Here is a 25,981-nt window from a genome sequence, read left to right on the forward strand (position 1 = left end):
GTTTAGCATGTTATATATAGTTTACTTCTTTCTCGCCTTTTTCCCTCCCCCCCCCTTAATTTTTGTCACTACAAAGACTTAATAACTTTGGAAAGTTACTCAATTTCTCAGGATTATCTCTGTTGTAAAATGAAGATGCTCCTTAAAGTAACAAAATAGGAGATTAACACCCAAGAATGGCTGAGATTAGTACCAGGAATTTTACTCTATAGCTTGGAGGCCAACCACACATGCTAGGGGAAAAGGGAGCTCAGATAGAGAAGGGAACACCAAATAAAGGTGTTGGGAGGATCCTCCCAGGATGGGAGAAACATGCTGAAAGTAGACTATAGACCAAACATGATTGTCACCCATTACCTCTTTTGCAAACCACAACACCCAATAAGAGAGAGAGAGAGAGAACGAAAGGGAATGCCCTGCCACAGAGGCAGGGTGGGATGGGGGGATGGAGGGTGGGAGGGATGGTGGGAGGTATGCTGTGATCCGTGGTGGTGGGAAATGGGCACTGGTGGAGGGATGGGTATTTGATCATTGTATAACTGAAACCCAAGCACAAAAATTTGTAAGTCTACAACTGTACCTCATGATGTCTCACTAATAAAAAAAAAAAAAACGAAGATGCTCTTACTATCATTGAGCATTTAATGGAGTAGCACTGTAGCACTGTCCTCCCGTTGTTCATCGATTTGCTTGAGCGGGCCCAGTAACATCTCCATCATGAGACTTCTTGTTACTGTGTTTGGCATATCAAATACATCACGGGTAGCTTGCCAGGCTCTGCCGTGTGGGCGAAATACTACTCTCGGTAGCTTGCTGGGCTCTCGAGAGGGGTGGAGGAATCGAACTCGGGTCACCCAGGTCGGCCGTGTGCAAGGCAAACACCCTACCTGCTGTGCTATTGCTCTAGCCCATTAAATGGGGTAGCATAGTAATTTTAACATAAGATTTAATACATACATATTACTTGCTTCATGTTTCAAATCACTAGCCTCCAGATTGTATCATAAAAAAAAAAAACTGGCCTTTTAATTTAAATGGGCCATTAATGTATAAGAACATATTAAACTTGTTTTGAAAATTCTTAAGTGGTAAAAAATAATACCCCAAATAATTAATATAATTAATATTTATAGCATACATACACATGATAAACACTAAAAATACTAAAAACTTCCTTTGAAAGTACTTTTACACATACTAGAGACTGTGCTTTACATAATGAATTCTTGAAAAGTGTGAATAAAACTTGTTGAAAAAAACCCCTACTGTGAAATCCTCTTAACTACTCCCCAAAATAGAAACATAAATGGAGTATAACCTACTTCTGAAAATAGCAGAAACATTTCAAGATTAAGGAATAGGTTTACTTATAACCACTGAAATTTGATTCCACAAACTTTTCTGCTCCTAAATGTGAACAAAAGTAAACAGTTTTTCCATAATTTGTCAACTCCCTTGAAAAATTATAGTAAAATGAGTGAATTACAAGCTCATAAGAAGGCCAATGCATAACATAGTGTAGTCTTAAAGCAAAAATTCTCAACAAACCTAAGAATATGTACAGGCAGCATAGTTTAAGAAATGCCCATTTAAGAAACTCTGTTTTTGTTTTTGTTTTGCTTTTTGGGGTCATATCTGGCGATGCACAGAGGTTACTCCTGGCTCTCACTCAGGAATTACTCCTGGCGGTGCTCAGGGAACCATATGGGATGCTGGGAATCGAATACAGGTCGGCTGCGTGCAAGGCAAACACCCTACTGGCTGTGCTATCACTCCAGCCCCTCTCTTATTTTTTAACCATATTTTTAAAGAATCATTTTTTATTTAGAGATTTACAGTATTGTTACTCACACTTTTCACAGATACAACATTTCAATACCATACCCATCACCAGAGAGCCTGCTGCCATGTACCACTGTCCCAAGGACCCCTCCCCTCTCTCCCCACAAGTCCCAGGTAAGTTCAGTTCTTAGATAAAATCTTCTGTTCTTATGACTTTGTCCATTTGTTATTCCCTTACTATTTCCCTTTTTAAAAATCTCATATTTGAGATAGGTCTGTCTCTGTCTCTGTCTTCCTCTCAGTTTTTTTTTTTTATATAGTAGAGGTGATGACACCTACACATATAGCTGAAGAGAGCCAAACTCCTGATATTCTACAAATTAGTAAGAAAACGATCTTATTTTAAGAAAATGTCTTTCAGTTGCAGGCTATTACTACAGAAGATTTTTGAATGTTAACTGATAAAATGGATACATATTGAGTATGATACAAATAACACTAAGACATTTAAGAATTCATTTTAAGTGGTACAAATCAGAGGAATATCTCTGAATAGTAAATGCCCAGATTCTTAATTTGGGAAGTACTGCTACAGCTGACACACCGAGAATAATGTATCTTTTGAGTAAACACTGGCTAACCAATAGGCTGTATTTCCAAGTTACCAATAGCATTTAAATCAGTCCCAGTACAACATTACCTTTTTAATACATACTACATGCTTAGTTAACACCAACAATATCCCAGAAAAAAAAAGGACAGGATTTCAGTGTTAGTTTTTTCACTTAAAACATCATGTTTTCAGAGGCTGTAATGCTTACCTTGCTCTTTGACATAGAAAGTGAAGATTCATCTTTATTTTGAGAAATGTCTTCTTTTCCTCTTTCAAACCCTTAAAAAAAAAGCACTGTCATTATTTCAGTATTTCTATATTTGAACATATATATTTTTGTATAAAAGTAAATGAATACATCACTGAATTTTAAAATAAATGCAATATTTGATGAAGATCAGTATACGAAGTTTAGAATATACTATTTAAATTATCACAGTTTGAAGATATCTAAGGCGTTGTCTCTATAAACTTTAGAATAAATTAAGGTTTACAGAGGGAATGAAGTCTTTACTTAACAAACAAATGTAAAAGCTAAACACCTCTTTCTGTCCTCCTTTGAATGAATTCAGGCTTCATGGAAGTTTCATTTTAGTAAACTTGTTTCTAACTAAAAACACTTAACTGACAAAATAAACCAAATATTCCTTTACATTTTTTGTCAGACTGGAAAACAATTTCAGAATTATTGACAAAAGACTTGGGAAAAACCACATATTCAGTGAAAAAAGTTTGTAAAAAATCTAATAGTGTCCTTATTGTGAAAATAAAGCAATAAACACAGTGTTCTGAACATACCATATATTTAATTATAGCTAATTCTAAGCTACCGAGAGTATCTCGTCTGCACGGCAAAGCCTGGTAAGCTACCCGTGATATATTCAGTACTCCAAACACAGTAACAACAAGTCTCACAATGGAGACGTTACTGGGCCTGCTCGAGCAAATTGATGAACAACGGGAGGACAGTGCTATAGTGTAGTGCAATTCTAATTATCTTCCTCAGTTATAATTGCTATAAATATTAACTGATTTATTACTTAGGAAAAGACCCAGTTCACTGGGTCTTTATATCTATATTCACATATTACTTAAAAATATAAAAGTATATTAAAGCAAAAGAATTGTTACAGAGAAAGTCAGAGAGGAGCCAGATAATCAAGACTTCTGTCTTATCACTTACATACATGATCTAAATCTGACTGGTTAATCCCACGAATACTTTTCATAAGGCATACATTATCCAGTTGGTTGTCCCATAAAACTCATTTACATATGATACAATTAATTAGACAGCAGAAATGGCAGTTAAACATAAAAGCTCAGGTTGTTATGTAGGGGATTATTGTTGTGACTGGTGCTATTGTGGATCTATGGCTACTGCTGCTGCGGATTCCATCAAGACATTGATACTGCTGCATACCCCCAGTGGCTCACACTTGGTTGTCCCATCAGATGGCATGTATCCAACAAATATACACAATATTTTGTTAAATTGGTTTGATAAATATAAAAGAACTGACATACAGTTGCAAATCAATTAATTTATTGATAATTTCAAATATGTATCTACTGAAAAACAGGGTTTATTTAATGCCACCACTAGGAAATACAAATTGCAGTGCTGGCATAAGTCAGAAGAGTCAGTCTGGAGAGATGTACCCATACACACCATATAGGAAGAGCTATAATACTAAAAACATCTGGTGAATTATTCTTACTCGCCATACACAAAACACAAGTTGGTCAGATCTGCAACACCATACTTAGACAAGCCAGGCAGAGGTACAATGTGTCTACTCTAAGATGTAATAAAGAGTCCTCTCCCAAGGCTGTAAAGCTGACCATGCAGGATTCTGGGGCTACATGGTGGCTGTAGGTCTTCTGGGGTCACAAACGTAGTTCATGCTATACTCGAAAAAGGAAATAACAGAATCCCTCCTAAAGTTCAGGGTACATTTGGACAAGGCCTACGGGATAGAAGACTTTCACTCTTTTTCTGCTGGACTGTGTCTGATAAGAAGTCCAATAATGATACTCTCCAGTTGTTCTTTCCTTTACTTCTTCTCTTTATGTATCACTCTATACTAGAGAAGACTTGCCCTACCGCATTTTATGAATTCCTCTAGATTTAATGGTCAGACCTCCTGGTGAGGGCCCTCCAAGTGAGCTATATCACAAGCTTTCTACTTGTACTTTTTTATATAAAGATACAGAAAATACATAATAATTTTCTAACGTTAAAAAAAAAATCAATGGCTAAATCAATCAATCAGAAGGTACAAAGAGACCTGATAGCTCAGAAATACAAAGAGACCACATGATAAACCTAGGCTCAAAATAGAAGACTAGAATACAATCAGACAGGCAAATGGTAGCCTAAAGGGAGACAAAGACAGGGCTAGAAATGGTAAATAATAAAAAATAATAAAGGCCCTCCCGTTGATCATCGATTTGCTCGAGCGGGCCCAGTAATGTCTCCATTGGAGACTTTGTTGTTACTGTGTCTGGAGCGATAGCACAGCGGGTAGGGCGTCTGCCTTGCACGCAGCCAACATGGCCGACCCGAGTTCGATTCCTCCGCCCCTCTCAGAGAGCCCGGCAAGCTACTGAGAGTATTCGATATGCTTCGATATAGAAATGGTAGAGCAGTAAAAGTACTTGCCATGTAGGTACCCGACCTGAGTTTGAATCCCAGAACACTGCTTATGGTCCACTGAGCTTGGACCACTGCTTATGGTCGAATGGGGAAGCTCTGAGTACAGCAGGAGGTGGTCCAAAAGACAAAAAGAACATAGAAAGATACGGGACTGGAGAAATGATGGGGTCCCACAATCAATACTTAGCACTACGTGGTAATAACCTGGAGTGTTACCTCCACCCAAGTCTGACGTAGCCCCTAAGCAATGCTGGGTGGGGCCCCTTCAACCAAAACACAAGAAACAGTGTCAAAGACAGTCATGTTTATATAAAATAGAACAGACTTCAACCTAAATGAAAAAAGTTGACCACTGACCATTGAAAGGGAAAGGAAATGCATTTAGGTTAAGGAAGTATCAAGAGAATTTAACACTCATTAACATCTATGCATCAAATGAAAGAATATAAAAAATCTATAATGCAACTCTAAAATAGGCCTGAAAGAGAGACATAGAGTTTAAATGAGATGAAAAAAATTGGCTTTAATAGACATTTATAGGGCACTTCACTCCTAAAGAGCTGAATAAAAAATCTTCTTGAGTGCATCTCTTTTTCAGGAAGAGACCATATGTTGGGACACAAAATATGTTTTAACAAATTAAAGAAGATTAAAGTCTGATATTGTCTTTTTTAAAATCACAATTCGAACAGAACCAGGAATCAACCATAAAAAGAAAACTGAACAAACAAATCATGAAACATGTGAAGACTAAATGTGCTACTGAACTACTGAGTTCATGAGAATTTTTTTTTAAATATTGGAAAAGATAATGAAGACATAAATTGTTAGAATATTTGAGGTCAAAGTAAAAGTAACACTAAGAGCGACATTCATGCAATAAGACTTTTTATCAGAAAAAAAGAAAAATAGAAAATAATCTAATATAAAGTTTTAAGTACTAAAAAAAAATAACAATAACAAAAGCCCAGAATGAACCAAAAGTAAGTATAAGGGAAAATAAAATAGAATAAAAATTAAAGCATAAACAAATTAAAATAAAAAAAATACAAAAGATTCATGAGGGGCTGGAGTGATAGCACAGCGGGTAGGGCTTGCACGCGGCCAACCCAAGTTTGATTTCCAGCATTCCAGATGGTCCTCTGGGCACCGCTAGGAGTCATTCCTGAGTGCAGAGCCAGGAGTAACCCCTGAGCATTGCCGGGTGTGACCCAAAAACCAAAAAAAAAAAAAAAAGGATTAATGAAACTAAAAACTGGTTCTTTGAAAATACAAAGTACAAAGAAGACTGGCAAACAACCCAGTTACAAATGAATAGATAATGGAGATGTGTTAAATATGTGTGTACATGTGTAAACACATAATGGAACTATTTATTCGAAAGTTTGTGTTTTTTTTTGCTACGAATGGTTGGAACTGGAGGGGCATGTTAAACAATATAAGTCGGGAGAAGGAGAGAGAAAAATAAGGAATGATTTCACTCATGGTATATAAAAAGTGCAAAGAAACAGAATACTCAACAACAACAACAAAAAACCCTGTAGACTCTATAAAACTGAAGTCACTTGGGAGACTGACTACAAAACCAAAGTCATGAGGAGGGTGGGAGTTGGCTGATAGGATAAAAGGAATCATCTTTCGAAAGGCATTGAGGTTGATTCTATATTTGGTCTATTATGAATAATGCTGATAAGAACATAGTTGCAAATAAATTTCTATTTTCAGTATTGTCACAGAAGCTTTATCCAAAACTATCTTTTTTGGTTTATACTATAAAAAGTAGCAGAATACCTTTTATAAAGAATACGTATCTTCAATCAATGGAGAGAGAACAACCAATTCACCCCATAAATATTTATAGCAAACCTAGTGTGTGTATATATATATATGCGTATATATATATGTATATACACACACACACACACACACACACACATACACTCCATGCTTATATATGCCTCTAAGCATGGAGTAGTATAGGGATAAAAACATGTAGTTTGTTATTTATTATAATAATTCTGTAGAGCCTACCATTTAGTGAGAAGCCAGGTATTCAAATGAAAATTATAATACCACAAAATAGCTGCATATAACAAAGGCAGTAGAAGAGCTGAAAAAAAGTGATAACATAAATCTACCGAGTTTCAACCCTTGCATTTCCCCTTACTAACAGAATGATGCTAGCCAAGCAACTAAACTCTCAATGGGTTCAATTTTTCTTTAGGGGAAAAGGCATATAACCATTACTGGTTATATTATTTTTCATTACACTTCTTTCCTACCTTCAAGATAATGAAAACTGTATTTATACCAAACATTGCCAAGAATACAAACTTGGCATAAGGAACAAATCTCAGAAAAGGTCAAATATGCTAAAAAGAAACTCACCAATTCACTAAAACTCAGATTTTTCTATAAATTTTATTTTGCCTAAAGTTTATTCCAGTTTTAAGATACTGTTTCGGAAACTGGGTCAATGAGAATATCCAGAAGTTATGCCTGAGATTATCAATGTATTTATGGCAGAAATTACAGAGAGATTTTTCTTATGGAACGAAAATTTTAAAAAGCTTATATCTATACAAGAGTGCGTCAAAGTTATCTTTAAATATTACTCATGAAGGCCAGAGAGATAGTATAGCATGGCTACTCTGGTTTCTATCTCTGGAATCTCATAGGGGCCCGTCAGTACTGTCAAGAGTGACCCCTAAGTGCAGAGCCAGCTGTAAGCCCTTAGCACCACTGGGTGTGGCCCAAATATAAAATATGTGTATGCATATACAGAATATATACATTTCACTAATTCACTAACTCTCCACTAATATCAGACAAAAGATATATTTTTCCAGTACAATGAAATGTCTAATAAATTTTAATTTTTATATTTCACTTAAAAATTAAAAAGCCATTTCTTTTGAAGCACGAAATTTTATTCTATTCCCTAGTTGACAAAATAAAACACTTAAAGAGCTTTTTGCCACAGTTGATTGTAATATGACTATTGGGTATAGTAAGGGGAACAGAGACATATTTCTGGGATATGATTTTCTCCATTCAGTAACTGAAAAACAAAGCTGACCGTTTACTATTGAAACATACCAATCCAAGATGACCTTCATTATACTCTTTGACTAAATTTCTCGACAATTCTGCCTTAAATTACTTAAATAAATCTACTTTGACAATGTGAGATGGGCTTTTCTATTCTTTAGTGGGGCCACATGATTTTTCTTTAATATTAATTAAGACTCGTGGCATGAAGGTCAGCACACATGTGCTAGCAAACTTGTCGGCTTACGGGTAAAAATTAAGAAAACAGACAAATATAGCAATGGAGCTAAATTCCACTTAAAAGCAAAATGAGTATTTAATAACATTAAAATATCTTAATTATGTTGTATCTGTAAAGCCATTTCTAAAATCCATACCACTGAGAGCAAAAGAAGCATGAAAGCAACCCAGCTATATTTAGATACCATAATTACAGATTATGAATTTTAGAGCTGTTTAAAGCATATGCTACTTAGGCAACAGAGTTCTGGACTATAGTTTTCAATTCTTTTCAGAAACACTGTTAGCAAACAAAAAGAGAGGTAAAATTTTAGCAATTTATTTAACTGTGAACACCTTCTATAAAAGGTTTCACTATTTCAAGAGACTGCATATTACACCTATTGATATGAATATTCAAAAAAATCCAAAAATAAATATTAATGTAAAAATAGGAAGGCGGATTCAAATGTAACAAAATGAGTGTCAGGAAAAGATATTAAAGCATGTACTTGTTTCAATGATTATTCCTTCGCTATAATTAACTGCTGAGGCCATTTTTATTTTAAAATAAAAATTAAGTTAAATGGATTAAATATATTAATATAGCAGTTTAAAGTTTTTAAGATATTTACATTTCAAAATATATAGACATTTAGTTGATAAATTTTCAAAAAGGGAAAACAAAAAACAGATCAATTTTTTCAAAAGATCAATTTAGATATCTCACTGACAAATTTTTAACATCAAATCATACCCGTCAGATGCCTAATTTTATTCAATAAACACTACCCTAAAATTAGCATAACAGTTTTTTAGGAAAAACTAATCGCAGGAAATACATCCATCAATAAGTAGCACAGCATTTCAAAATTATACTTGGGCAGACAACTTTACTATAGTTGGAGCTGAGACATTAAAGCGTAAAATAAACATCAATTTAAATTATAAAAATGAACGAGTATATTAATCTTAAACCTGGGTTCCAACTGCAAAAACCTCAGGGCAATTTCTTATAAAATTCTGCATTTATTCAAGTATAGGAAAGGTTCTAATTTTACTAATGGGTCATAATATGTACTTCCATAATCAAAGTAAACATTTAGACTCTAGGCACTCAAAACTCATACTTTACTGAATCATTCATTAGTTCTCAAGTTTGAGCTTTAGCGACTGAGAAAAAATGGACCAAGTCAAGTCATATAAACATCAGTGATGAAAACCTAACCTCTCACCTTAGGATTGTTTTTGTTTGAATGAAGCAGTTTTAAGATATTAAAATACCTAGTCTGTTTTAATAAAACATCTGAAAGAAATTAAGAAAGAAATACAAGATTAAACAAACAAACCTGCCAATGAAGGAGAAAGTTCATTGTATCCTCCAAACGAAGCATTCCGGACAAGCTTTCGGCCATCAATTCGTGGAGGAAATAAAACAGGCGAAACCATAGTACATGAAGAAAATCTACGCTGTTTTGAGCTCTCTTCTTTCATGGCTTACAAGGTCTATTTAATGTATATGCTCACCCAGAAGGATAATTAGACCAGACTGGCAATGACAGGCTTTTCTCTCACGTACAAATGTAGCAAAATCCACCAGCACAAACAAAGGACACACACATTTAACAGCAAAGGAAAAGGACCAGAGGCTGTCAAATCAGCAATAAACAGAAAGAGACTGGCAGAAAAGGCATTAAGCCACGCATTGGGCTTTTTAAATGAACTGACAAACAAGGAAGGCTATTTCACTAAGATTTTTACCTTTTAATCAAAGCTATAATGCCCTGCACTGACTCGCAGCTTTAGGAAAACAAAGCAAGATCAATACTTAGAGATTGAAAAAAAAAATCAGTTTCTCCTCCTTCTCAAAAACATAAGCCTTTTATCTTCTCCTCTTTCTTCTATTTTTGCAACATTAACCACAGTCCTTACCTCTTCTGACTCTTTCCTTTCTGGTTTTTGCTTACTGAAAAAACAGATATATACCTAACACCGTTTATCTTTCCTGAAGCTTCTAGATTTATATCTAATCTAATGCTTGCCTCAGCCATGATTAAGAATTCATAAGGAAAGATAGTCTTTCAAGTACAATTTTGATGGCTTTCAACAGCTAAAACCAAGAACAAACACTTAAGTTTTACCTCTAGCAGGGTTATAAGAGTCATTAAGACATTGTTAATGCAATCCAAGCAAAGAGAAGGTTAAAAAGACACCATTACAGTACTATATACCCTAATAGATTTGTTTCCCTTGAAACAAGCTGCTACAGTTCTTTCTCATCATGTTTGAACATTTCAAAATATATAATGTACCAGAGAATTTTTCCACTTAAAACCCCTATTTTGAAAACTGATTTTATCACAGTTATAAAAATATCCTTCTTTACTAGGCTAAAAGACTCATTTCATACCATTAAATTTAACAGGAAAGTACCTTAGTCAAAATAATATATCATTATAATTTTTTATACTAGTCTTTAAAATCCCAAGTACTTATATGCTAATAATATTAAAATCCATTTATTCTACCTAAACCGAAGTTAAAAAGCTCTAGTCAACACAGATCTTATAGTAAATTATTGTACTTCGTGAATTTTATAGTTCCTCGTTAAGCACACATTTTAAGGCTGCTTCTCTATTCCCATACAACATCCCATATAATGTAAAACTGATTCTCTTTATTTAAAAAATAGTTTTTAAAAAACCTCATAATTTACTGTATGCAATATAAGAGTGTTTCTTGAGCAAAGGCATGTCAAATCAATTAAGTGGACTGGAAACACAAGTGTTAAGTCACTTGCCTTGTGTGCTGCCAGCCCTGGTTCTTTACCTGGCACTGCAAGGAGTTAATTCCTTGAGCAAGTAAAGAGTAAGTACTGAGCACAGCTGGGTGGTCCAACCCTGCCCCTGTCCCCTTTCCCCCACCAAAAAAAAAATCATGCCTCAAAATCAATTAATGGTTCAATAAGAATAAAAAAGAAGTCTACATTTACCACAACTACAATAGAACTCTGTACATGTGTGTTCTTTATTCATAAAATATTAATGTTAATGATAAACAATAGAGAAATAACTCATGCAGTAGTATGTGTCTTTCAAGGGATAAATACTGTAATAGCACAAAAGACATTCTAGTATGATGGTTAATCAGGATTTGGAACCAAACAGCTTGATTTCAAATCCCAGTTCTATTTTACTTTTGAGAAATTACATTCTCAGGGTTTCTATTTTCGAATATGTGTGTGTTTGTATATATATATATATATATATATATATATATATATATGTATATATCTCTCTATATATAAGCTACTAGTAATATTACTTACATTATGGAATTGGTACAATGATTAAATCAAATAGTAAATTATAGAATGAATCCAGGTTAAATCAGAATAAAGATACTAATTTAATGTGTTCTCTCCTAAAAGCTAGACCAAAATTTCCTGATCATAGATTTATGTACAAACATCCGGCAACTCAGCAGCCATGCCCATAGCCACCCCTGGCTGGTGCCAGATAATTTCATCATCCGCCACCATCCAGATCAGATGTCCTTCTCTTCCAGAAGGGTGCATAACATGACGCTTGGACCGCGCAGACACTTCACAGAACACACCCTACCCATAGTCCAAGAGTACTGCACCACCTTTGATGGGATTCAAAGTAGGAGACAACTAACCTTAGAGGGAAATATATTATGTCGGTTCTGTTTGGGGGCAGGGATTGGGATTTGGGATGAAAATAAATAAATTATGATGGTGAGAAGGTGTAATGGTGGTGGGATAGGTTTTTGAATATTAAATATAATCAAATACTGTGAACTACTTTATAAAATTAAAAATTAAAAAAAGATTAGAAGGAAAATTTTTATGCCCAATTTATAAATTAAGACCCTGTTAAACTATCAGTTACATTTTAGGGCAAAATTCTAAAAAATTCTAAGATCTCAAAATTTTATTTTCCACACATATTTATAAAGTATTTTCTAATCTTTCTCACATGAGAAATTCTTATAATAGAATTAAGATTGAATGTGCTAAGACACCCATTGTTCAGAATAACCACTTTTACCATGCAAGGATGTATGAAAGCTATAACCATGCACCACATTATACTGAAGAGACTAAAGGAAATATTCACTTATTTTATGTAGGCCTAATTCCATTCACAAGACCCCACTGAGAATGGCTAGACTAGCAGGTAAGGGTGTTTGCCTTGTACTCGGCTGACTCAGGTTCAAACCCTGGCACCCCATATGGTCGCCTGAACACTGCTATGAATGATCCCAGAGCACAAAGCCAGAAATGAACCTTGGGAACTGCCAGGGCCCCCAAACAAAACAAAAACAAAAATAAAAAACTGAGAATGGTCACACTAGTATAGACTCTAACAACAAGTGACAGTAAATTAATTCAAATAAGTATGGATACAATGCATGGGATACAGATAATCAGGATACTCTATATAAAAAAGCTTCCATCATTAAAAAGTTCCCTACCACTAAGACATCCTAAATTAGGACAAATTGATAGGATAAGATGCTCCCATTTTTTTCTGATGTTGACTTGTCTTAATACTATATTCATGAAATTTCTTTCTTCCTCCAATGCCCTGAAATTTGCACCAGCAGAGGATATTTCTAATATGTTGTTTCCTTTATGACTATTTAAGAGTGTGCTTAGGTTAATGGCAAAATTTATTTATTTATTTGCTTTTTGGGTCACACCCGGCGATGCACAGGGATTACTCCTGACTCTGCTCTCAGGAATTACTCCTGGCGGTACTCAGGGGACCATATGGGATGCTCAATCGAACCCGGGTTGGCTGCGTGCAATGCAAACGCCCTACCCGCTGTGCTATCGTTTCAGCCCCGGTTAATGGCAAAATGTAAAAGGCAGCTCAGAGATTTCACCTGTATACCTTGAGCACTAGTGTGTACTATCTGCACCCCCCCCCATCACCAACGTACCTCACCTAAAGTAATATACTTGTTATGACTGATTAATCTACAGATTTGGATAAATTTATAGATGACATGTATTTGTCAAGAGAGTATCAGTGTAAATATTTTTACTGCTCAAAAAAAAAGCTCATGGCTTGAGCTTGTATAGGTTTTTTTTCGGGGGCTCTGAACAATCTTCCATTATATAAACATATCAGTTTATTTACGCATTCACTTAGATCTTGGTTGCTTCCAAGTTTTGACAACTACAAATACGGCTGTTATAAACATGCTGTGTAATTTTTTTGTACGGACCAAATTTTCAACTTCTGTGGGTAAATACCAACGGATGTAACTACTCTGCTGTATAGTAAGCATGTGTTAAATCTCATAGGAAAATGACAAACTGTCTTCCAAAGTGGCTGTACCAGTGCGCTACTCCATAGCCATAATTGAGCTATCCTGTGCTTCACGTCCTTGCTGAAATTGTGTATATCAGTGTTTCAGATTTTAGCCAGGCTAACAGATAGAGTATATTTCAATGTTCTTTTCATTTACTTTCCCCTGACAATATAGAAGAATTTTTTCACATGTTTATTTGCCATCTGTATTTATTTTTTCCAAAGTATTTGTTAAGGTCTTTAGCTCATTTTCAGTTGGATTATCTGTTTTCTTATTGGGTCTTAAAAATTCTTTGTAGATTTAAAAAGAATCATAATAATACTATCCAGAGTCTTTCACAAATATTTTCACCCAGTCACTCATCTTTTTATTCTCATCACACATAATTTTACAAATAAAAATATTTTATTTAAACATTCTACCTTCTACCTATCCCTGGCAGGATATGAATTAAAAAGCAAAAATCAATGTTCTTCCCATGTACTTCCAGGTACCTAAGCCATAAAATATAACAAAACCTTTGTTTCCTAGGACTCACTAGTGATCTTTCCCAGTGATTTTCATTAAAATTCTCAAATCGATTAAAAGCCAAAATATGACCCAGAGACAGATTAACTATGTTTACTAATAGATATCAAAAAGTGGCTGTATTCTTATTCTCTTACCCAACTAAATCTGTGCTTAATATTCCCTTTTTTTTTCCCTGCTGGGGAGGAGCGAGATAGCAAGTGGTAGTCAATAGGACCAGGGGGTCCCTCTTGACGATTCTTGGAGCAATTGGGGTAGAGTTTCAAAGTCAGGGTCCCTCTTCACGATTCTTGGAGCAATTGGGGTACAGTTTCAAAGTCAGGGTCAAGGATGTGGTGTTACTTGGGCCTTGTGATGCCAAGGTATGTCCTCTGCATCCCTGCTTGGGAGCCTCCAGGGCTGCACCCAGCAATGACTGGCTCCTGAACCCTGGTAATCTCTCCAGCACATTATTCAGTCTTACAAGATAAACTACAAAAGGTTCAGACATGTATAAATAACTAACATCTAAAGACAAAGAAAACTCACACAAAGAGGACAGCTGCCTGGGGCAAGTAGGCAGCAACATGGGAAAATGAGAAACAGACTAAAGATAGCTAAAATGCAAGCAAAGATCTCTTCTAAATCTGCATACACTGGAGTAATCCGAACTTCCAGATCAGTGTTTGATCATTAATGTTTAGTCATCTGAAAATTTAAGTAAGAGCCCCAGTTCGCCACCTCATCTGAACAGTAGTGTAATCAATTTGATGCCCAGATTTATAGAAACTTCACAAAAGTTCCATGAAAATGGCGGGGTGCGGGTAGGGGTAGGGAGAGACAGGGAATATTTGGGCCACATCTGGCAGCATACAGGAGCTATTCTTGGCTCTGCTCAGGAGTGCCCGCTGGCAGTGTTCAGAAACCGTAGGTAGTACTGGAGATCTGCATCAGGGTTAAGGCTATCAGAGGCATGCAAAGCAAGAGCCTTACCTCCTGTACCTTCTCTCTAACCCCCAATTTTTTATGTAAAACACTTTTATGTAATTGGCAAATTTAAAATAATCCATGAAAACACTTGGTAAATGAAGAAAGTACTACCTCAGAACCAGTGGAACCATTAGTAGGATAGAATATTATCATGGATTCTGGGTGTTCAGTAATTAGCTATCTGATGCCATGCCTACCTAGAACATAATTGCATATAATTTCAAAGATACACATAAACAAACACAATGCCTTCATAAGAAACACAATACTCTTTCCCCCAATAATGAAAATATACGCTTTTAAAAATAAAATTTAAAGGCAAATATTCACAACCAACCAAATTCTGGACTTGCGGATTTTAAAAGCCAAAGATCTAATTTAAAACAGTATCTGTAGTTTCAGTTAAATTTCAGACTCTACTTATAATCACTATATAATTTATATAAATTTAAAATCCAGGTTACAAACCAAACTACACTCATAGTCTGATTTAATCTCTCTTAAAGACTGAGAGTATAATCACATTTTCTAAGCCAGGCGAATCAGAGTCAACTACTATAAAATCTCTAGCAAAATTAAATGCTCTTACGAAGTCATGAAATTTACATACAAGTGGTACTACACAGAAAGTATCATGTTAAGCGAAATGACTCAGAAAGAAAGGCATAGACATAGAAAGATTGCATTCATCTGGGGAACATAAAGTAACAAAATAGGAAACTAACACCCAAAAATGGCAGAGATTAGTACCAGGAATTTTCCTCAATGACCCGGAAGACAACCACACATGTTAGGGGAAAAGGGAGCTCAGAAAGAAAAGGGAACACCAAATAAAGGGTGTTGGGAGGATCCGCCCAGGATGGGAGAAGCATGCTGAAAGTAGACTATCAACCAAACATGATTGCCACTCAATGCCTCTTTTGCAAACCACAGCACTCAAAAGGAGAGAGAGGGAAATGCCCTGCCACAGAGGCAGGGTAGGATGGGGGTTGGGGGGTGGGAGGGATACTGGGATCCATGGTGGTGGGAAATGCGCACTGGTGGAGGGATGGGTGTTTGATCATTGTATAATTGAAAGCCAAGCACAAAAATGTGTAAGTCTGCAACTGTACCTCATGATGTCTCACTATTAAAAAAAATAAATTAATAAAAAAAATTAAATGCTCTTAAAAAAAACATGGGTGGTAGGGAGAGATACAGAAAGATAGCACAAAAGAGCAGGTGCCATGCATGTTAGAAATCCTGAGTTTCATCCCTGACACCATGGCTATCTCCCTTCATGGACCCTGAACACCAGTGTAGCCCTGATAAAGACACAAGTCATTTACAAAATTACAAAAAAAAATTTTTAATATGGATTGAGGGGTTGGGGCAATAGTACAACGGGTAGGGGTGTTTGCCTTGCAAGCAGCAGTCCTGATTCAATCACCACCATCCCACATCCAGCACCACCAGGAGTAATTTCTGAGTGCAGAGCCAGGAGTAAGCCCTGAGCATTGCTGGGTATGACCAAAACAGGCAAATAAATAAATAAATAAATAATAAATAGTCTGAGGCTTGTTCTTCCAGTCCGTGTTCACAAATCTCATTCCTTTGAACTCATATCTAGTTTGCTCGTCTGTTTCTTTTGCTTACTTATTCCAGTCTGGAGAAGTGTGTATTCTCTCTTAAATAATACTCCCTTTCTTCATATCTTTTTATGTCAGTTTCAATTAAAACACTATTGCTTCACTTTGAAAAAAATAAAGGGCTGAGTTGGAGAGATATTATAGTAGGTAAGGAACTTGCCTTGCACATGGTGGACCCAGGTTCGATCCCTGGAATCCTCTATGGTCCTATCCTTATCCACCACCCTTTCTTATCCTGTACACCAGGAGTGATCCTTGAGCACAAAGGGATCAGAAGTGAGCCCTGAACACCACCAGGCAAGGTCGAAAAACAAAAGAATATTAGAGTTAAGATTTCAATCTACCAATTCTATTTTACATGGTGTATCTATAGATTAAAAAACAAGTAAATCTTATACAAAGATCATTGTAAGACCAACAGAATAGTTTTGAAGGTTATATGCAACACACTAGAAGTATTTTGTGGAGGGGATGTTTGGAGGGTCTCTGAAGCAGTGGTCTGGGTCTCACTCCTAGTGATATTCAGCCAATCCAGTGGATGGCCTGATGATTGACCAGGAGACTAAGCAGGGGTCAGCAGAGTGACACCTGGCAGTTCTCAAGGTCTCCGGGACTGTACACATGTGCTCTGTGGGACGGGTGGTACTGGGAACTGAACTTGGGACCCCCTCACATGTGCTCCAGCCGTATGAAGTATCTCCCCAGCCCCTAGAAACCAATTTTGCTCTGTTTTTCCTAATAATTTTAACTGTGTCTATTCTTTATATGGGCTGGAGCGATAGCACAGCGGGTAGGGCGTTCGCCTTACAAGCGGCCAACATGGCCGACCCGAGTTCGATTCCTCCGCCCCTCTCGGAGAGCCCAGCAAGCTACCGAGAGTATTCGATATGCCAGACACAGTAACAACAAAGTCTCCAATGGAGACATTACTGGGCCCGCTCGTGCAAATCGACGATCAACGGGAGGGCCTTTACCTTTACCTTTATTCTTTATATGATTTCATTTCTTCTATCTACTTTGTGTTTATTCTATTAAGCTAAGTGTTTAATGCATTTTCTTTAGCCTTCTTACCAAGTATTAGCACTACAAATTTAGAAGCTGGAGCAATAGTACAGCGGGTAGGGCAAGGTAGGCCTTGCACACAGCCGACCTAGGTTCGATTCCCAGCATCCCATATGGTCCCCCGGGCACCTCCAAGAGTAATTCCTGAGTACGTGAACCAGGAGTAACTCCTGTGCATCGCCGGGTACGACCCAAAAAGCAAAAAAAATTAAAAAATAAAAAGTAAAATAAAATAAAAATTTAACAATATTTTGGTTTTTCTGGTTTGCAACTATAAGACCTCTTTAATCATAGGATTGCTATTTTCATCAATTCTTTTTGGACAAGCAGGTAGGGTACAAGCTTTGCAGAAGACCAATCTGAATTGGATTCCCGATACCACATATGGTCTCCTGCGCCACCAGGAGTGGTCCCTGAGCACAGAGTCAGGAATAAGTCCTGAGCACTATTGGGCATGTTTCCTCCCCACAAAATAAAGTTATACAACACACATGCACACACAAACACACACACACAAACACACACTCCTCTAAAGGTATGTGTTAATTCTTCCAGACACCTAAATAACTCAAGATCCTTTTTAACTGAACTGGGTGTGTGTGAACTGTGGCCCAAACTCATATAAATATGTGTTTGTGGTTAGGACTTTTTAAGAACACTTCTCTTCCCACACTCCTAGAAAGAAGACCAAGACAGGCAAACACAAAACTCCAGCCTCCCCTGTTGTGTACCTTTTCCAGTTTTTATTAATAATTCAGGACTCCTAATTTCACAAGGAGAGATCTCCAATCCAAGTTTCAATCATAAAAACAAAACTAAGTTCTTTTTTCTTTTTTCTTATTGAAACCAAATTATTATTATTTTGTTCTATTTTGGGTCACATTCGTTAGTGCTCAGGGCTTACTCCTGGCTCTGTGTTCAAGGATCACTCCTCACCAGGAGGGCTTAGGGGATCATATGGGATGTTGGGGATCAAACCTGGGTGGGCTATGTGTAAGACAAATGCCCTACCCACTGTACATCACTACAGCCCCTAAAACCCAAATTTTAATTAGACGTTTGGGAATGAGCAAACACAACTCAGCAATAAATGCAAGTTCCAGGGTTCATTACCTCTCTAGATCAATCAATCTTTCCTTCCTATTTATTCCTTTACATTATTGACAGTTCATCCATATTTAAAAAACAAGATGTGGACTGGAGAAACAATTCAGGGCTAAGACACAGGACTAATTCCAACTCAATTCTTGGTATTGCATATGGTCCCCTGAGCACTGCCAGGAGAGATCCCTGAGCACAGAGCTAGGAGTAAGTCCTGAGCACAGATGGGTATAGCCCAACTTGCTCTCAAATAATAAAATATAAATAAGATAAATAAAAATAAAAACTTTAGTGCATCCTTTATTTTGAAGTTTTTACTGAAAAGGCTTTCTCTGAACATCTATGTTGCAATGCTTTTGAAACTGAAAGTTCAATGATATCTTTTCATGTTTCCTTAATTTTCCCTACTTCATGTCCCTTAACTTCCCAATTACAAACTATGCTCTTGAAGAGGGGTGTGTAGAATAGAATTTGTTTGTTCTTGCTTCCTAGTACAAAGCTAGTACAAGAAGCTAAACAAAAGTCAGATTGACAGATGAGTTCCTTTACTCCTGGGAGGGGAGGGCTCCCCTCCAACTGTCATGAACTTCAGTCTCCACCTGGAAAGAGATGGGCATGCTAAATATTCACCATTTCATTCTTAAATAAAATTCATACATAAATCAAGTTCCAACCACCCAGGGAAAATGGAAACTCAGATATTTATAAGAAAGCAACTTCCTTCAGAAATTAAGCACATTTAACTTCAATTGAAAAAGGTTGGTAAGATAGTACAGCATGTAGGGGACTTGGCTTGCATAAATGAACCTGGGTTTGATCCTAGCACCACAAGTGGTCTCTGAGCACTACCTGAAGTAAATCCTGAGTACCGCCAAGTGTAGCCCCAAACCGAAAGAAAAACTGAAAAGAAACTGTCAATTTTACAGGCATAATTTTTTTACTACTCTTATAAACAGACTTCAGTTTCTCAGACTTTGGAAACAAAAGGACATTACAAGTGAATATGAGTAAAGGAATAAGTGCAGTGTATATCTGATAGTCAACAAATGTTATTTTAAGCAAGAAAATAAATATGAACAAATATTTTTTAATAAAAAGTGTCCATTAGTGTCCATCTTCCTCATTTTACATCTTTAAAAATATGACCTAGAGAGGATAACAGAGATTGTTTCCTTTTTAGAGAAAAAAAAAGTATCTAACAATGCTGAATTATTGATTCTCACTTTTCAGTAAATACTTCCAGCTATTTCAATGTTCCCTGTCGGATCACAGGAACAACTGAATAACACAGACATGGCAACATTTTACAAGAGATTAAAGAAAAAAATTTTTACTTTTTAATTTGCCAAATATTATCTCTTATTTCAGTGGTACTTTCCCAGTTCTATAAAACAAATATGGGAATTTCAAAACAGCAAACTGGGCCTTTGAAAGAAAGTAGTACCTTACCCCCTGTGCTTACTCTTTGAAAGAAAAGAGTAAGCACAGGGGGTAAGGTACTACTTTCACAGAGCCGACCCCCCATTCTACCCCCTGCACCTGGTTCCCCGAGGATAGCTGGGTATAGGCCTGGAGGCCCTAAGCACCAATAGCATGACGACTGTAATATCATGCACAGGCCAGAGCAGCACCAAACCTTGACCCTTGATACAAACTCTGGCCCAGTTGACTCTGAATTCCTGGCAGGGCCCCTGACCTAATTTCCTGAGCACTGTCTGAGGACCCCTAAAACAATAATATAAATAAAAATTTTAAAGAAATCATTTCAGAAATGTAATGTGTTGAAAATTAGCATAGTATTTAATTCAGAAGAAAATTAGTATAGTACCCAATTCGTATTATTTCTACATAAAGCAACTTATGGTTGTTAAATCAAAGCATAGCATTCAGACCAAGAAAATTTGATAATGAGGAGTAGGGATAAATTGAGCCCTCTTTCAGATAAAACTGTGTGAAATATAGCACATTATTCAAGAACACATTGTTATGTATTTTCTCAATTATATCAGAATGAGATCCTAAAATGTCTTACCAAGGAAGGAGGAATTGCTTCGGTTCATTGAGAAAACTGACTTCTAAGTCTCCTTTTGTCTGTGAATCTCTTTAAAGAAGGTATATCGTGTTAGCCACCTGAGATTATACCAGCAGTGTCTGCCACTGTGACCCTAGGGAACGCAGTACAAGAGCTTCATAGATGTAAAATAACAGGTACATATAGAAAACAGTTTCCCTGTATTTCTGAAGTTTTCCATCAAGTTGTAGATAGAAACCCATCATGCCATGTCTAAAGCTGCCAGAGCATTCAAAGTGAAGGGACATTGCATATTTAAGAGATTTTTCTAAAAGATGAGAGAAAACAAAATACAAAGAAGAGAAATTTTAATTTAATTTTAGATTAACCATGCATGATATAAATTATTTCTACAAATCTTATCAGGCTGATATTTACTTTTTAAAGTTATAGAAATGTTAAATATTTAAAATTAGTTGGAAGGGCCGAAAAGATAGTAAAGGTGTTAATAAGTTGCTTGCCTTGTATGTGGTCTACCCTGGTTCTATTCCTGGCACTGTATGGTCCCCTGAGCACTGCTAAGAATAATCTCTAACACATTGGGTGTGGTCCAAAAGTTAACAAAATTAAAAATACAAAAAAAAAATTAATTTGAAATGAATTCGCTTACATTTAGATAAAGCAAGATTACTTTTTCCCTAACAAGGCACAACTGAAAGATGTACAAAAGTGTGTAACATAGCTATTTACCACCAAAGATAAAAGGGTAACACTGTGAGATAAATTACAGCCACACGTGGTGCTTTGATAACAATCTCCAAGGTGACCCTGAGGGAATAGAATATCTATTCATGAGATGAGCTATAATTTAGTCTCCAGGCTCCTTTGGCATCATCCATACTCAAAATGAGAAGAAAACAGAGGCAACAAGCTTATTTTATCTAAATATTTGTCTTGATAAATAATTGGAATATATGAAATTGGAAAATGTCAGCAGAAAACAAATGCCAGCCAAATTAAAAGGTTGTAATTTAAAAATTTAAAGTAAACTGGTACCCAGTCTTCAAATAGAAAAATAAATCTAGCTATGCACAATTTCTGAAATGATCTATTTCATCACTATAATAACACTTTTGACAAATTAAGAATTTGTGAATCTTCAGTTTGGAGAAAGAGAGAGAGAGAGAGAGAGAGAGAGAGAGAGAGAAGAGAAAAGAAGAGAGACAGAGAATATTTATTATTTGGTTTTGGATTTGGAGCCACATCCAGTGATCTCAAGGCTTATTGCTGTCTCTGCATTTTGGAATCACTCCTAGCAAAGCTCAGGGGACCGTATGTGGTTCTGGGGATGGTACCTAGGTCAGCTGCATGCAAGGCCTTCACCTTGCCTGCTGCTTTCACTCCAAAGAAAAACATTTTATATTATGAAAGGAAGCCACAATACAAAAGAAAAAGTTATGGTCTGCATTAATTTGGCATGAATTAATATACATACATAAAGATATTAATCCAGGAAATTAGAGCAGTGAGAATTTGCTATTCTAAGCAATGGCAAAAACAAGACTCTAACACCATAATGTGTATAAACCATGATAAGAAAATAGCTCACAGAATGATTCACTCCTGTAAATACAACCGCCTTTGATAGTCCTAAGATCAAAGCCATCTCTACCATTTACTGGTTTTGTGAATTTGGACATATTTCTTAATGTCTCAAGATTTTTCACTTGTTAAACAGACATAGAAAGTAAGCACAGTTACTTTAAGCATCTAAGAGAATAATCTTGTGTGGTAGTCTCAGCAGTAAATCTAATATTGTACAATACACAACTTTTAGCACAGAGGGAAAACTCTAAGTACTCAAAAAATAGAAGTCATTATTATGAATGCAACAATTATAAGCAAAATAAGTGCCATTTGTCCTTGCTGTATGATCCCTTACTCTCTTGTAGGACTCTCTATAGCAATCATAGGAACAATATTACATATGGAATTCAAATTAGAGAACAAACTTCTAGCAAATAAGATCAGTCTCCCAAATTTCATTTATTCTTCATTAAAAAATGAGACTATATGCTTCACAAGCATTAGACAGATACACGATAGTTAATTATATACTCACTCATTAAGCACAAAATTACCTACTATGCTCCAGATTCTATGCTAGAAACTGGCAGTATTTTGGTTTTATTTTGTTTAATATGAACCACACCTGGTAATGCTCAGGGGTTACTCCTGGCTCTGCACTCAGAAATCACTCCTAGTGGGATCGGAATGATTTTAGCCATGCGAGATGCCAGGGATGAACCTGGGTCAGCTGCATGCAAGGCAAACATCCTAACCACTGTACCACCTCTCCGGCCTCTTTGAGAAAAGTTTTTAAAAGAATAAGACACAATTTTTACCCTGTGGTGCCTACAGACAAAGTCAACTCTCCTCTTTTTACAACAATCCTCTCTTATTTTATTGGTACAAGGGTTCTTATGTCAGGCCTGAAGGCCACCTACACAAAATCTCTAAACTTCCACAGAGCCACTCCCCTCCACCAGAGCAATTCAGCATATTCACTCTGAACCTGGGACTCCCTCACTAGCAACTAATTCAGTCTGCTCCTTTTCCTTGGTTACACACCTACAAAAGCCTACTATGCAAAAGAAAATCCCACACTGGAGCAAACTGACAACAGCCTCAATTGAGGCCAAACCAGCAGCTGGCAGTCCTTCCACTCTACCCAGATTCTGAGTCCAGACAAGTGATGGAGTTCTTTCCAAGATGGCGGATCCCTCCACCTTCACACTGAGTCCCATCCCTTTTGTCTTCTCTGAGAACCTGCCTACTCATTCTCTTCCTATTTCTCCCATGGTCACTTACTCTCTTGTAGGACTCTCTATAGCAATCATAGGAATGATATTACATATGGGATTCAAATTAGAGAACAAACTTCTAGCAAATAAAGATCAGTCCCCCATCCCCCATTCCATTTCTCTCTACTGACTTTCCCTATATGTAAAATGCTCAAATATTTTCTATCCTAACAAGCCTCCTTTTCCACCAAAGTAATTATCATACTTTGCTTCCACCCATTGACACAACTGCTAAAAGATTTAGTCATTCTAAATGTTTATTATTTTAAATGTCTTACTATCTCACTCCTCAACACTGTGCCTTGAACATGGTTTCCAAAACTGAGTTCACAAAAGTAAGCAAAGAAACCTTGTCAATGGTCAATTTTTAAAAAAAAATTATTTTGACACCTTAACTTTTGAGCTGCACTAAATCTGCAGATCATTCTCACTCCTTCATAAAATGCTGCTTCATTTTTCTGAGAAATAACAGTGTCATCTTTTAGAAATCTCCTTTGCCATCATACTTAAATGTTGACATTTCCTAAAATTAGTTCCAACTCTCTTTTGTCTTTTCCTTTCTTATCTTTTTTGTTCTTTATTTGTTGGTTTGTTTTGATTTGGGATTATACCCTGTGGTGTTTGGGGGCTTACTTCTGGATCTGTGCTCATGGATCCATATGCAGTACTAGGAATCGAATCCAGGTCTCTTTGTGCTAGGCGAACACCCTATCCACTATACTATCTTTTCAGTCAACCTTTTCAATCTTTTCTTTTCTCAAAACTACAACTTGTCTCTAACTTCACAGAACTCCACAAAGAGGTATTTTTTTACACTAAGTTTATGTGTGTGAATATATATAAACAAATATGAGATACAGATAAAATTTTCACAAAACATACCAGCACTGATTTTTTTTTCCTTTTTGATCACACCCTGCGATGCACAGGGGTTACTCCTGGCTCTGCGCTCAAGAATTACTTCTGGAAGTGCTCGGGGGACCATATGGGATGCTGGGAATTGAAACCTGGTCAGTCGTGCAAGGCAATCGTCCTACCTGTGGTGCTATCACTCCAGCCCCTTATTTTTTTAATCCTATTCTGTTTCACTTTTAAAAATAAACCAATTCTGTCTAATCTAGATGTTTCGTTTAGTCAGCTTCAGTTATTTTGTTTATACTGACATTTAGAAGTCTAAATCTAAAATTCCACTGCAGAAGGTCTATTAAATCCCAAACATTTAAAACCAATTAATTTCCTTCTAAGCAACTCTGCATGGTTAATTACAAAATACTTCTAATTCATAGCCAGAGAGAAAAGGGCAGGGGTTAAGGTGCTTGCCTTGAACAGGACCATTTCATTCAATCTCAGAAATATATATGGTCCTCCAAGAACCCTAGGAGTGGCTCCTAAACACAGTTGGGTGTAGGCCCTCCCAAAAAATACACTTGAAATTCATTATGTCCAAAATAGAAATTTCAGTATTTCTGCCCCAAAAATATCTTCTCCAGAGTTTCCTATCTTGATAAATGAACAGACCAGTTTTTCAGGCAAAATAACAAGAGTTCATGAATGGTCTCTTCTCTCTTTCCATTGATATACCAACTGTTCAATCACTAATCCTTCACAATTTTTTTTCTATATTGCTGTGGATTTTTTTTTATTCCAACCACTATCACAGTTCTCCACTATCACTCTTCTGCATTTACCTTATCTAGACATTAGTTTCATAGTTTCACTGTATTCTTTAAAATGTTTAAATGCAATTCTAAATCATGTCTAACTGCCTACAATTAATTGTACAATAAGCCACCCCACAGTGGCTTAATACGCTATAATTATTTGCCCACAATTCTGTACAGGTTGGGGAAGGAAGGCATATGTCCGATCCACACAGTGTCCTCTGGAATACCCAGTGTGGTTTTGCAGGTCTTCTTCCTCACCTGGGACAGCCTAGAACTGTAAGCTGTCGACTTGGGTGTTTATACACTGTGACAGAGTCTGAATAATGAGATTTTTTTTAACATAGAAGTTGATGGCCTAGCCGGGTATCCTAGAGGAAAGGGCTATTCAGATAGAGAAGGGAGCACCAAATAAAGGATGTTTGGAGGATCCTCCCAGGAGGGGAGATGCATGTCGAAAGTAGACTATGGACTGAACATGTTTGCC

At 36.5% G+C, this 25,981-nt stretch overlaps 1 protein-coding gene across 5 annotated transcripts in view; it reads right to left on the bottom strand.

The window, feature by feature from the left end:
- OSBPL8 (oxysterol binding protein like 8) overlaps nt 1-25,981 on the bottom strand; it is a 197,219-nt gene that overhangs the window by 52,005 nt on the left and 119,233 nt on the right. For 4 of the 5 annotated variants that reach the window (XM_056114713.1, XM_056114706.1, XM_056114730.1 and 1 more), the window contains one exon: nt 2,604-2,674. In XM_056114713.1, the coding sequence (XP_055970688.1) occupies nt 2,604-2,674 (71 nt within the window). Of the gene's footprint in view, nt 1-2,603; nt 2,675-9,673; nt 10,232-25,981 lie in introns of those variants that run through there. The other variant, XM_056114722.1, reaches the window with a different exon arrangement.

The sequence above is a fragment of the Sorex fumeus genome, unplaced genomic scaffold, assembly GCF_029834395.1.
Source record: "Sorex fumeus unplaced genomic scaffold, SorFum_2.1 ptg000003l, whole genome shotgun sequence".
In the NCBI taxonomy this organism is placed as follows: domain Eukaryota; kingdom Metazoa; phylum Chordata; class Mammalia; order Eulipotyphla; family Soricidae; genus Sorex; species Sorex fumeus.